The sequence below is a fragment of the Scyliorhinus torazame genome, chromosome 2 (assembly GCF_047496885.1).
Source record: "Scyliorhinus torazame isolate Kashiwa2021f chromosome 2, sScyTor2.1, whole genome shotgun sequence".
In the NCBI taxonomy this organism is placed as follows: domain Eukaryota; kingdom Metazoa; phylum Chordata; class Chondrichthyes; order Carcharhiniformes; family Scyliorhinidae; genus Scyliorhinus; species Scyliorhinus torazame.
Window position 1 is genome coordinate 95,723,197 of NC_092708.1, and position 14,577 is coordinate 95,737,773.

The 14,577-nt window shown below is 46.6% G+C and overlaps 1 protein-coding gene across 4 annotated transcripts in view; it reads right to left on the reverse strand.

The window, feature by feature from the left end:
- The window catches only part of LOC140389792 (sodium-driven chloride bicarbonate exchanger-like), a 548,473-nt gene that overhangs the window by 292,573 nt on the left and 241,323 nt on the right, over positions 1 to 14,577 (reverse strand). For all 4 annotated transcript variants that reach the window (XM_072474332.1, XM_072474325.1, XM_072474340.1 and 1 more), the window contains exon 6: positions 1,959 to 2,144. In XM_072474332.1, coding sequence (XP_072330433.1) covers positions 1,959 to 2,144 — 186 coding nt within the window. The remainder of the gene's footprint in view (positions 1 to 1,958; positions 2,145 to 14,577) is intronic.

A 14,577-nucleotide genomic window follows, 5' to 3' on the forward strand; every position in this document is an offset into this window, starting at 1 on the left:
TGTGAAATGATGGCTCCCTGGGCCTGTGGACCACAAAACCAAGTCCTTGTTCATTCTGATTAGCCTCATCAGTGGCAGTGTACTGTTGGTTATGAGAAACATGGCATTAGTCACCTGAGTGATGCAGTTGTGAGCACGAAGTTGCAACACTTTGCAAATATTTAATGTAGAGCCCTGGAAGGATCCAGATGCAAAGACATTGAGGCGAGTGGTGGCTTTAACAGCCACTGACAAAGCATGTGCAGCAGATCCACATGACAGGTCTTCTTCCGGCAGGCTGCAAATGTCAGCAAACATCCAACATGATAACTGAGTCTCCTGAGATACTGGCGTTCAGACAAATTTAGGAAGCTGAATCTCTGCCCATTTGTGCTATATGAGGAGGATCATCTCCTCCAAACTGCACTGCAATGCTCATCTCCTCTCTCCTGTGCAGTGACAGGTTGCTGAGAAGACTGCTCCTGCTACTGGTGTAGTAACTGGTAATGCTGCTGTTTATTTGGTCCTCATCTGAGGTTCAAGGAAAAGTTGCTAAAGCAACACCCATGCTGAACTGATGTTTGTCAGAGGAAAGACCAGTTGCACAGAACTCTAAAGTAGTAGAAATGATCTCCAAAATAGTAAATAATAGGAATACGTGTTGTGATTAAAAGCCTTTCAGTTAGGCAAGGAAGCAGATGTGAAGTCTCAATACTTTTTTGCTTGTCAATTATTCAGCTCCCTTTATTCCCACTGTCTTCTCACCTTGTTTTCACTAGTGAATTCCAGAAGCCTGGAAACCCATGCACTCACAGTTAAATTTGTAAATCCCAGTTAAAATTGTTGTTAATGAGCTAGTAACATTATAAAATTGGCAACCTGCCTCTCCCGAGGGAGTTTCTCGATCACAGCTGAAGGCACTGCAATTAAAAGTGGAGGTTCGGGGCAACACGGTCGAGCAGTGAATTAGCCCTGCTGCCTCACGGCGCTGAGGTCCCAGGTTCGATCCCGGCTCTGGGTCACTGCCCATGTGGAGTTTGCACATTCTCCCCGTGCTTGCGTGGGTTTCGCCCCCACAACCCAAAGATGTGCATGCTAGATGGATTGGCCACGCTAAACTGCCCCTTAATTGGAAAAAATGAATTGGGTACCTTAAATTTTTTTTAAAAAGGAAAAAAACATTTTTTTTTTAAAGTGGAGGTTAGCGGGTTTGAGTCAGATTCCCAACTTGCTGTCAATTTCAGTGTTCTTAATCACCTGTCCACTCACAAACCCTCTCATTTGTGAGGATAGTTTTTCCCATGTCCGCATAAAATCAATCTGACCAGATTAAAAACAATTGATTGGTCAAATTTTTCTTTTTGCCAGACATGTTTCCAAATGTTTGGCATGGATAGAAAGAGCAGTGAAGACACTCTCAAAGGCATATGAAAATGTTCAACACTAGGGAGAATGATCCAAGAAACAATGGTTGAAAAAATTACAGGGAAGAGGGTAGAAAACACCAAAATCTAGATTTAAAAACTAATGCACAGAGGAAAATGCCAGTGAAGTACTTCTACACATACCCGGCTTGGATTGGCTAACACAGTACAAACTAAAAATGGAAAATAGGGTATTCTTGAATTGTATTAAACCATTATGGAGCACTAAACCATTTAAGAATTTAGTCAAAGTCATGAAATACAGTGCTTAACAAAAATTAATTGCCTTCTTGGAAATGCAGAAACGTAAGGTGAAACAAAATGGGATGAAGTAAAATGCGATATTAGAGATGATTTTTAGCTGAACAGAATTAAAATAGAATATTTCACCTTATTAATATATCAGCTACTATTAATAAATAATAGTTGAATTTCATTTAAATGTACAAACATTCTACGCTTATGTTAGTTATAAATACTAAACAAATTTACACTACTTGCTTTGACATGTATTTTACTTTCATTTTCAGGTTTAAACAACAGGAAGCTGCTCACCATTTTTATCCAATGAGTGTGGGTCAGAATGTTTTTTTCCAATGTCAGCAAAGGATCTGACTATAGGAATTCGATTGCTCAGCTTCTTGTGATTCTGATGGTGATGACGTTTTAGGAGAGCTTGATGCACCTTTTGACGGATATCATCACTTAGTCCTGAGGCCATTTGCTGATCCAGGATGAGGTCTGTGAAAAGTAAACTGGCATCAACCATTGCCAACTTTTGGAACACATTGCTGAGAAATTCTGTGCCCATTCAACAAATATAAATTTAGGCTCAGTTTGCAAGAACATTTTTTTTAACACCCTGAATTTGGTCATTGTTATATTCCTGTCTTAGGTATACAAATAGTCATTTGGCAGTACAGGACCTGAGTATTGTTGGAGAAAGAGATATGCTGCTGTTGTACTCGTCAGGATAGGTTCACATTATATAAATTGTGAAGGGAACAACAGTTTATATGCATGAGAAGAGAATGCTTATTGGTCGGCAAGTGGACACCGCAAGAGGCACAATGCCTCTACCAAGCAGAGCCCACTTGCCAACAAGTTAGCACTCTCTTCTCATGAAGTATAAATTGGGTTCCCTTTACAACTGGTATTCCTGTAAACCTGTCCTAATGAGTGCAAGATGGAAAACTTCAACAGCATGTCTCTTTTTCCAGCAATACTCAAGTTTTATACTACAAAAAAACTATTTGTGTACCCGAAATAGGTTCAACAAAGACAAAATTCAGGATATCAACAACATAGTTTGTCTCACAGATAAGTTAAGAGTTTTTTTTAGGGGTGGCACGGTAGCCCAGTGGTTAGCACTGCTGTCTCACGGCGCTGAGAACCCAGGTTCGATCCCGGCCCGGGTCACTGTCCATGTGGAATTAGCATGGGTTTCACCCCACAACCCAGGTAGGTGGATTGGTCATTCTAAATTGCACCTTAATTGGAAAAAAGTTAAGAATTTTTTTATCTTACAACATTATAATATTTTAATGTCCTTAATATCAGGAGTCACTTACAACACAGTGCAGCATAGCAGGGTTGGGCCAAGCAGCACTGGGAGCAGAGCAGCAACAAGGAAGAGAGAGCAGAGAAGGGATTTTTTTATTTTTTTTTAATATTCATTTACGGGATATTGGCATTGCTGGCTAGACCAGCATTTATTTCCCTTCCAGAGTTGCCACCTAAAGGTGTTGGTGAGCTGACTTCATGAACCGCTGCAGCCCCCGAGGCGTAGAGACACCCACAGTGCTGTTCGGAAGGGAGTTCCAGGATTTTGACCCAGCGCCTGTGAAGGAACACCAATATATTTCCAAGTCCAGATGGTGAGTGACTTAGAGGAGAATCTCCAGGTGGTGGGGTTCCCAGGTCTCTGCTCCTCTTGTCCTTCTAGATCATAGTGGTAGTGGGCTTTGAAGGTGGTCGTGGGTTTGGAAGGTGCTGCCTAAGGAACCATGACGAGTTTTTGCAGTGCATCTTGTAGTTGGTGCACACGGCTGCCACTGTTCGTCGGTAGTGGAGGGATTGAATGTTCGTGGAAGGGGTAGCAATCAAGCGGGCTGCTTTGTCCTGGATGGTGTTGAGCTTCTTGAGTACTGTTGGAGCTGCATTCATCCAGGCAAGTGGAGAGTATTCCATTACACCCCTGACTTATGCCTTGTAGATGGTGGCCAGGCTTTGGGGTGTCAAGAGGTGAGTTACTCGCCACAGGATTTCTAGCCTTTGACCTTTAATCTTTATTAGTGTCACAGGTAGGCTTATATTAACACTGCACTAAAGTTACTGTGAAAATCCTCTAGTCGCCACACTCAGGGGTCTGTTTGGGTACACTGAGGGAGAATCCAGAATGTCCAATTCACCCAACAAGCATGACATTTGGGACTTGTGGGAGGAAACCGGAGCACCCGGAGGAAACCAATGCAGACAATGGGAGAATTCCACACGGACAGTGACCAAAGCTGGGAATCGAACCCGGGTCCCTGGCACTGTGAAAGAAATCCTAGTTCAAGATTATCTTAAGGCTAACGTGCAGGTTCATTCGGCAGTTAGGCAGGCAACTGAAATGTTACCAACAAATCTATGTCGAGAGGGCTAGAATACAAGACCAGGGATGTACTTCTGAGGCTGTATAAGGCTCTGGTCAGACTCCATTTAAAGTATTGTGAGCAGTTTTGAGCGCCGTAACTAAGGAAGGATGTGCTCGTCTTGGAAGGGGTCCAGAGGAGATTCAGAAGAATGATCCCTGGAATGAAGAGCTTGTTACATGAGGAGCGGTTGAGGACTCTGGGCCTGTACTCATTGGATAGAAGGATGAAGGGGGATCTTATTGAAACATACAAGATACTGAGAGGCCTAGAGACGTGGATAAGATGTTTCACTAGTAGGAAAAACTAGAACCCGAGGCCCAGCCTCAGACTGAAGGGGCAATACGTTAAAACTGAAATAAAGAGAAGTTTCTTCAGCCAGAGAGTGGTGAATCTGTGGAACTCATTGCCGCAGAAGGCTGTGGAGGCCAAATCATTGAGTGTCTTTAAGACAGAGATAGATAGGTTCTTGATTAATAAATGAATCAGGAGTTATGGGGAAAAGGCAGGAGAATGCGGATGAGAAGCATATTAGCCATGATTGAATGGGACAAGTTGGGCCAAATGTCCTAATTCTGCTCCTATATCTTATGATCTTAAATCACATTGTAACAGACTGGGAAGTCAGTATTAAAGTAATATCTGGTAAATGGAGTTTGGTCACAGATCAGCCTTGACCTCAATGAATGAAAGAACAGGCTAGATGTGGATAAATGGCATCTTCCTGTTCCCAGTTCCCAATAAACCTGGACTCAAACATCAACTGTCAAGGGACAATGATTAGATCCTCTCTTGTAGGAGATGGTCATTGCCTGCCATTTGTGCGGCGCGAATGTTCCTTGCGACTTGTCAGCACAGGCCTGGATATTGTCCAGATCTAGCTTTGACAAAGAGTTATCCAGACTCAAAACATTAGCTCACTTCTCTCTCCACAGATGCTGTCAGACCTGCTGAGATTGTCGAGCATTTCCTGCTTTTGTGACAGATTCCAGCATCCGCAGTAATCTGCTTTTGCATTATTGTCCAGGTCTAGCTGGTCTAATTGAACATGCACTGCTTCATTATCTGAGGAGTCACAAATAGTGCTGAACATTCAGCAGTCATCTGCAAACATCCCCACAACTGACCTTATTGATGAAGCAGCTGATGATGGTTGGGATTAGGAGACTACCCTGAGGAACTCCTGCAGTGATGCCCTGGAGCTGGGATGATTGACTTCTAACCGCCACAATCATCTTCCTTTGTGCCACCATTGACTCCAATCAGCGGAGGGTTTCCCCTGATTCCCATTGACTCCAGTTTAGCTACGGCTCCTTGATGCCATACCCGGTCAAATGCTGCCTTGATGTCAAGGGCAGTCACTCTCACCTTACTTCTGGCATTCAGCGCTTCTGTCCATGTTTGAACCAAGGCTGCAATGAGGTCAGGAGCTGAGTGACCCTGGCAGAACCCAAACTAAGCATCTGTGAGCAGGTTATTGTAAGTGCCACTTGATAGTATTGTAATCATAGGATTGTTGATGACTCCTTCCTACACTTTGCTGATGATGGAGAGTAGAGTGATGGGCGGTAATTGGCTGGGTTGGATTTGTCCTGTTTCTTGCATACAGGACACACTAGGGCAATTTTCCACATTGCCAGATATATACCAGTGTTGTAGCTGTACTGTAACAGCTTGGCTAGAGGTGTGGCAAGTTCTGGAGCACAAGTCTTCAGTACTATTGCTGGATTATTGAATCACAAAATTTACAGTGCAGAAGGAGGCCATTCGGCCCACCGGTTTGCACCGGCTCTTGGAAAGGGCACCCTACTTAAGCCCACGCCTCCACCCTATCCTGGTAACCCCACCTAAACGTTTTGGACACTAAGGGCAATTTATCATGGCCTATCCAACTAACCTGCACATCTTTGGTCTGTGGGAGGAAACCGGAGCACCTGGAGGAAACCCACGCAGACATGGGGAGAACGTGCAGACTCTGCACAGACAGTGGCCCAAGCCGAGAATCGTACCCGAGGCCCTGGAGCTGTGAAGCAACTGTGCTACCCACTATGTTACCGTGCTGCCCATAGCCTTTGTAGTATCCAGTGCCTTCAGCCGTTTCTTGATATCACATGGAGTGGATTGTATTGGCTGAAGACTGACATCGGTGATACTGGGGGGCTCTGGAGGAGACTGAGATGGATCATCCACTCGGCAGCACTTTTGGCTGAAGGTTATTGCGAATGCTTCAGCCTTGTCTTTTGCACAGATGTGCTGGTTGGTGGAGCCAAGGGACGGGATCAGCATGAGTAGAAGGAGGGCAAAATGATAGTGGAGTATCAAACAGAGAAATATAAAGCAGAGGAGAGGCCTCTGTTTGTGAGCACCTGGATAGTTTGGAAAACATTGCAACCAAATATGTCCACAATCTTGAATGTCTAAAAATGTAACAGTAGGTACACAAGGGCATGAAAAACATTTTGACCCAAGGATGAGTAAAATGATCAAAGAAAAACTTGCATTTATGCAATGCCTATTATGACATCCCAAGGTGTCAATAAGGTATTTTTGAACTATAGTGATTGTTGTATCACAGCAATGTTCCTTCAAAAGGAACAAGAGAACAGTTTTTTAGTATTCTTTCATGGGTGTTGGGTGAAAGACAGCACATCTGACAGTGATAGGGATGTGACAGGTTCCCATGTTCCCATTTCTATCAATGTGAAATTTTGAGGGGAAGTGATTTGTATTGTACATGATTGTGAATGTAAAGAACAAATTTTAACACTGCTCCACTGCTGGTAAATAAAATTGCATTGGATCACTTCCTGTAACATTCGAGATGGGTTTGCAACTGCTGAATTTAATGCTGAGGAAGTCGCCCACTGCGTGAACTTGGCAGCATCATCTATATTTTAATGCTGGAGGCCCACATAGCAATGCTCAGTTCCCCATGATTTTTACTCTAGATTGTGGCAAAACACCAGTGAAACCCAACAGTATTCAAGACTATGGCCCAGCTAAGTGTGTTTATTTTAGGCAGGAGTATCATCAATATTTAAATGTCAGGATACTGTTGAGAAAAGGGTGGGAAGGTGGCGCAGTGGTTATTCCTGCTGCCTCATGGCACTGAGGACCTGGATTTGTGTGGTGTTTGCACATTCTCCCCGTGTCTGCGTGGGTCTTACCCCCACAACCCAATGAGGTGCAGGGTAGGTGGATTGGCGAAGTTAAATTACCCCATAACTGGAAAAAAATAATTGGGTACTTTCAATTTATTTTTTAAAAAAGGATACTGTTGAGAACAGTCAGTTCCACAAAGTTGTATTTACTTCAGACTTCGGCTGAATGACCAATGAAGCCATGGTCCCCGTAAGTTTGTTGTTTATGTTTTTTTACGGTTCCTTTTCAAGCCAGGAGAAGGACTGCTCCTTCCAACCCCACAAGAAAACTATGATGCACCCAGTCCCCAAGGCTTTGCACCCTGCATCCACACCACAATTTCCATCAAATACCCGACCCCCATCCCTACAAAAGTCTACAACAATCTAATTTAGGGAAGAAAATCAATCCTTCAGGGCCCCTGGAGGCAGCCCCCTGCATGAAGTTTCATTTCCATCACTGGCCTCCTCCTCATTCCTGTTGGTTATCGGTGGTCAGCCATCCATCCTTTGAAAGTGGACTATGAGTTGAATTGGTCTCACATCAGTGGTAATACAAGTGTTTCTTGCACCCAGGCCCGCACATATTCCACTCATCTTCCCAGTTAAAATTAGGATTTAGGATTGAACTTTCAGGCAGAGGCTCTCTGTTAGAGACAAGGATATATGTGCTTGTGCAGAAGGCAAGATTGGCCTCCCCCCAAGAACCCAATGACGATGCAGCCAGTCTCCATCTCTAATATGTGTGCAATGACTGTGAGCAATCTTTAATGTACGAGACTGCTCAATCATTAACTAACATGGGCGAGATTCTCCAACTCCCCGCCGGGTCGGAGAATCGCTGGGGGCTGGCGTGAATCCCGCCCCCGCCGGTTGCCGAATTCTCCGGCACCGGATATTCGGCAGGGGGCGGGAATCGCGCCACGTCGGTTGGCGGGCCCCCCCTGGCGATTCTCCGGCCCGAATGGGCCGAAGTCCCGCTGCTCGAATGCCTGTCCCGCCGGTGTGGATTAAACCACCTCAATTACCGGCGGGACAAGGCGGCGAGGCCGGGCTCCGGGGTCCTGGGGGGGGGGGGGGGGGGGGGGGGGGTGCGATCTGGCCCCGGGGGGTGCCCCCACAGTGGCCTCGCCCGCGCTCAGGGTCCACCGATCCGCGGGCGGGCCTGTGCCGTGGGGGCACCCTTTTCCTTCCGCCTTCGCCACGGTCTCCACCATGGCGGAGGCGGAAGAGACTCCCTCCACTGCGCATGCGCGGGGATGCCGTGAGCGGCCACTGACGCTCCCGCGCATGCGCTGCCCGGCAATGTTATTTCCGCGCCAGCTGGCGGGGTACCAAAGGCCTTTACCGCTAGCTGGCGAGGCGGAAATCAGTCCGGCGCAGTCCTAGCCCCTCCAGGTTAGGGCTCGGCCGGTCAAAATGTGGAGGATTCCGCACCTTTGGGGCGGCGCGATGCAAGACTGATTTGCGCCGTTTTTCCCATAATAATAATAATAATAATTGCCTATTGTCACAAGTAGGCTTCAGTGAAATTACTGTGAAAAGCCCCTAGTCGCCACATTCCAGCGCCTGTTCGGAGGGGCCAGTACGGGAATTGAACCCGCGCTGCTGGCATTGTTCTGCATTACAAACCAGCTGTTTAGCGCACTGTGCTAAACCAGCCCCATGAAACATGGTCACAGCATTCACTTGCACCCACTGCCAGAGCAGATACACAAAGCTTTGGTGGGCCCAAGTTGTCGAGCAGGCTCTACAGATAGAACATCAGCACAAATGTACCAGCCACTTTAATCTCACCATGTCATAATAGTTCCAGGATTAATGGCTTCTTAATTAGGGCGAGCTCAGCAGCAACAATAGGTATGAATGCTTCTGAACTGCTCAATCTGGCGAGTGCATCACAGACATGAGTCCACAGTTGGTGCAGGCAGTGACGGACAGGATCTCTTGGAGGACTGCTGGAGAACAGATCCCCACTGAGTAAGAATTATATGATGAGCCTCTGAACACAGCCCTATGAGACCGCTTGGAGATGCAAAGGTAGGCAGGAGAATATCAGATAGAATTGCCAGTGGCTGTGTGCAGATCAGAACGAAGGCTAGAGAAGTCTGTCTTCAATCTATCTGCTGTCATGGCTCCAGCATGCAAGCTCTTGGATGTCTCCATGGGAAGGGTGGCAGCCAACTTGGAGACCCAGGTCCAGCAGAATGCGCAGTTTCTCTCGGACCTGCAATCGATCACTCTAACCATGGATGCAGTGCAACAGTCGCTGGGTAAGAGGGGGACCTCAACTACCCTCCACATGCCCCTTCACCGCAAGGAGTCAGGGAGTTGTCACCTGGCATCCAAATGGAATAGGGCCACCAGCCTGGCACACCAGGACACCACAAGGATTTCCTACTGCTCCACTTCATCTCTGCTAGTGACACATCACCTCCAGCAGGTCAGGCCGAGGAGGTGCACCTGCACCGAAGCAGGAGATCTTTAAAATGCCGGGGCCCTTTGGGCCTCGGCCCACCAAAGGACACCAGCCAAGGACATCTCAGGAAACAGGGCATGACCAGTGGCCTCCACCGCTCAAGTGAAAATGTCAAGGCTGCACCTAGACATAGCGGATAGAAGTATTGACGCACAGGTGGCTCTGAAGGTATGAGCTTCACATTTGTAACAAGTATTGAATTTAACCATTTGCAAGGCTCATGGAATAGTTCTTTCAAAATTTCTTGGTGATATAAAGCTCCAGAATGTTGGCCCCAATTAAGTCTCCCTCACTATCAGAGCTACATAGATAGAACATTACAGCGCAGTACAGGCCCCTCAGCCCTCGATGTTGCGCCGACCTGTGAAACCACTCTAAAGCCCATCTACACTATTCCCTTATTGTCTATATGTCTATCCAATGACCATTTGAATGTCCTTAGTGTTGGCGAGTCCACTACTGTTGCAGGCAGGGCATTCCAAGCCCTTACTACTCTCTGAGTAAAGAACCTACCTCTGACATCTGTCTTATATCTATCTCCCCTCAATTTAAAGGTATGTTCCCTCGTGCTAGACATCACCATCCGAGGAAAAAGACTCTCACTGTCCACCCTATCCAATCCTCTGATCATCTTGTATGCCTCAATTAAGTCACCTCTTAACCTTCTTCTCTCTAACGAAAAGAGCCTCAAGTCCCTTGGCCTTTCCTCATAAGATCTTCCCTCCATACCAGGAAACATTCTGGTAAATCTCCTCTGCACCCTTTCCAATGCTTCCACATCCTTCCTATAATGCGGCGACCAGAATTGCACGCAATACTCCAAATGCGGCCGCACCAGAGTGTTGTATAGCTGCAACATGACCTCATGGCTCCGAAACTCAATCCCTCTGCCAATAAAAGCTAACACACCGTACGCCATCTTAACAACCCTCTCAACCTGGGTGGCAACTTTCAGGGATCTATGTACATGGACACCGAGATCTCTCTGCTCATCCACACTGCCAAGAGTCTTACCATTAGCCCAGTACTCAGTCTTCCTGTTATTCCTTCCAAAATGAATCACCTCACACTTTTCTGCATTAAACTCCATTTGCCACCTCTCAGGCCAGCGCTGCAGCTTATCTATGTCCCTCTGTAACTTGTAACATCCTTCCGCACTGTCCACAACTCCACCGACTTGAGTGTCATCTGCAAATTTACTCACCCATCCTTCTACGCCCTCCTCCAGGTCATTTATAAAAATGACAAACAGTAGTGGCCCCAAAACAGATCCTTGCGGTACACCCCTAGTAACTGGACTCCAGTCTGAACATTTCCCATCAACCACCACCCTTTGTCTTCTTCCAGCTAGCCAATTTCTGATCCAAACTGCTAAATCACCCTGAATCCCATGCCTCCGTATTTTCTGCAGTAGCCTACCATGGGGAACCTTATCAAACGCTTTACTGAAATCCATATACACCACATCAACTGCTTTACCCTCATCCACCTGTTTGGTCACCGTCTCAAAGAACTCAATAAGGTTTGTGAGGCACGACCTACCCTTCACAAAACCGTGTTGACTATCTCTAATCAAATTACTCCTTTCCAGATGATTATACATCCTATCTCTTATAAACCTTTCCAAGATTTTTCCCACAACAGAAGTAAGGCTCACTGGTCTATAGTTAGCGGGGTTATCTCTACTCCCCTTCTTGAACAAGGGGACAACATTTGCTATCCTCCAGTCTTCTGGCATTATTCATGTAGACAAAGATGACTTGAAGATCAAGGCCAAAGGCTCAGCAATCTCCTCCCTAGCTTCCCAGAGAATCCTAAGATAAATCCCATCTGGCCCAGGTGACGTATCTATTTTCACACTTTCCAGAATTGCTAACACCTCCTCCTTATGAACCTCAAGCCCTTCTCGTCTAGTAGCCTGAATCTCAGTATTCTCCTCGACAACATTGTCTTCTTCCTGTGTGAATACTGACGAAAAATATTCATTTAGCACCTCTCCTATCTCATCGGACTCCACGCACAACTTCCCACTACTGTCCTTGACTGGCCCTACTCTTACCCCAGTCATTCTTTTATTCCTGACATATCTATAGAAAGCTTTAGGGTTATCCTTGATCCTACCTGCCAAAGACTTCTCATGTCCCCTCCTGGCTCTTCTTAGCTCTCTCTTTAGGTCCTTCCTACCTAACTTGTAACTCTCGGGCGCCCTAACTGAACCTTCATGTCTCAGTGTTTCGATTGCTTTAGTAAACCACGGTTCCCTCACTCGACCACTTCTTCCCTGCCTGACAGGTACATACTTATCAAGGACACGCAGTAGCTGTTCTTTGAACAAGCTCCACATTTCCATTGTGCCCATCCCCTGCAGTTTTCCTCTCCATCCCATGTATCCTAAGTCTTGCCTCATCGCATCAGAATTGCCTTTCCCCCAGATAGAACTCTTGCCCTGCGGTATATACCTATCCATTTCCATCACTAAAGTAAACGTAATCGAATTGTGGTCACTACCACCAAAGTGCTCACCTACCTCCAAATCTAACACCTGTCCTGGTTCATTACCCAGTACCAAATCCAATATGGCCTCGCCTCTCGTTGGCCTATCTACATACTGTGTCAGGAAATCCTCCTGCACACATTGGACAAAAACGGACCCATCTAATGTACTCGAACTATAGCGTTTCCAGTTAATATTTGGAAAGTTAAAATCCCCCATAACAACAACCCTGTTGCTTTCGCTCCTATCCAGAATCATCTTTGCAATCCTCTCCTCTACATCTCTGGAACTTTTCGGAGGCCTATAGAAAACCCCTAACAGGGTGACCTCTCCTTTCCTGTTTCTAACCTCAGCCCATACTACCTCAGTAGACGAGTCCTCATCAAACGTCCTTTCTGCCACCGTAATACTGTCCTTGACTAACAATGCCACCCCTCCCCCTCTTCTACCACCTTCCCTGAGCTTACTGAAATATCTAAATCCCGGCACCTGCAACAACCATTCCTGTCCCTGCTCTATCCATGTCTCCGAAATGGCCACAACATCGAAGTCCCAGGTACCAACCCATGCCACAAGTTCACCCACCTTATTCCGGATGCTCCTGGCATTGAAGAAGACACACTTTAAACCACCTTCCTGCCTGCTGGTACAGTCCTGCAACTTTGAAACCCTACTCATGACCTCACCACTCTCAACCTCCTGTATATTGGAGCTACAATTCAGGTTCCCAAGCCCCTGCTGAACTAGTTTAAACCCTCCCGAAGAGCATTAGCAAATTTCCCCCCCAGTATATTGGTACCCCTCTGGTCCAGGTGCAGACCATCCCATTTGTAGAGGTCCCACCGACCCCAGAATGAGCCCCAATTATCCAGAAATCTGAAACCCTCCCTCCTGCACCATCCCTGTAGCCACGTGTTCAACTCCTCTCTCTCCCTATTCCTCATCTCGCTATCATGTGGCACGGGTAACAACCCAGAGATAATAACTCTGTTTGTCCTAGATCTAAGTTTCCACCCTAGCTCCCTGAATTCCTGCCTTACATCCCCATCCCTTTTCCTACCTATGTCATTGGTACCTATGTGGACCATGACTTGGGGCTGCTCCCCCTCCCCCTTAAGGATCCCAAAAACACGATCTGAGACATCACGCACCCTGGCACCTGGGAGGCAACACACCAACCGTGAGTCTCTCTCGTTTCCACAGAATCTCCTATCTATCCCCCTAACTATGGAGTCTCCAATGACTAATGCTCTACTCCTCTCCCCCTTCCCTTCTGAGCAACAGGGACAGACTCTGTGCCAGAGACCTGTACCCCATGGCTTAACCCTGGTAAGTTCCCCCCCCCAACAGTATCCAAAGCGGTATACTTGTTACTAAGGGGAACGGCCACAGGGGATCCCTGTACTGACTGCTTCCTCCCAGCCCCTCTCACCGTCACCCATCTAACTTTATTCTTCGGAGTAACTACATCCCTGAAGCTTCTATTTATGACCAACTCTGCCTCCCGAATGATCCGAAGTTCACCCAACTCCAGCTCCAGTTCCCGAACGTGGTTTCTGAGGAGCTGGAGATGGGTGCACTTCCCACAGATGAAATCAGCAGGTACACTGACGGCGTCCCTCACCTCAAACAATCAGCAGGAGGAACATTGCACTACCTAAAAAAAAAAGAAAGAGCTTACCTGTTATTAACTCCCCTTCTCAGCAAGCACTCACTCAGCAACCTCTGCGCCCCGCACGATAACACCTGAGGGAAAATAAATAAAAAGTACTTACCAGTCACCAGCCAATCCCTTACCTGCAGGCTGTGACGTCACGGTTCAACTTTTCACTTCTACCTGCCCTCGAGCCTTCCTCTTGATCCTTACAGCGATTTGTTGTTTCGTTAGAGGTGGGGGTAGGGAGGGAAACACTGAAGAAGTGTTTCGGGTTTAAGTGTCACTTGACAAGAGCTCCTCCACAAACCACCTCCAAGTTAGGGTGAGCACACGGACGTATGCAAATTTCCCCTGCAACGGCCAATCAGCAGCTCCGCTCTACTGCCCTCTGCTGGAATGCTATTTAGTATGCTATTTGTGCAAGATTAGACAATGATTTGTCGAAGTGCTGCCCGGCCAATACTCCTGTCAGCCAAATTTTACTGCTAATCATGTTGTGGCATCGGGAGATGTGCTCATCAAGCTCATTGCATTTACAGCTCTGTTGCACTGATGTCAGTTGTAGTTTGGTGAAACTACCAAATAGTAGTTGGACACTGAAGTCATAACAATTGAAACTCATAGGCTACCATAACTGTCTGGAGGAAGAGAGGGTGGGCACATTCAATGCTGAATGTCTTTCCTTGGTGATTTGTCAGTTTCAGTGACCATGTAGCTGAACAAGGCAAATACGGGTACAACAGGCACAATAGCCTTGACTACAAGAGG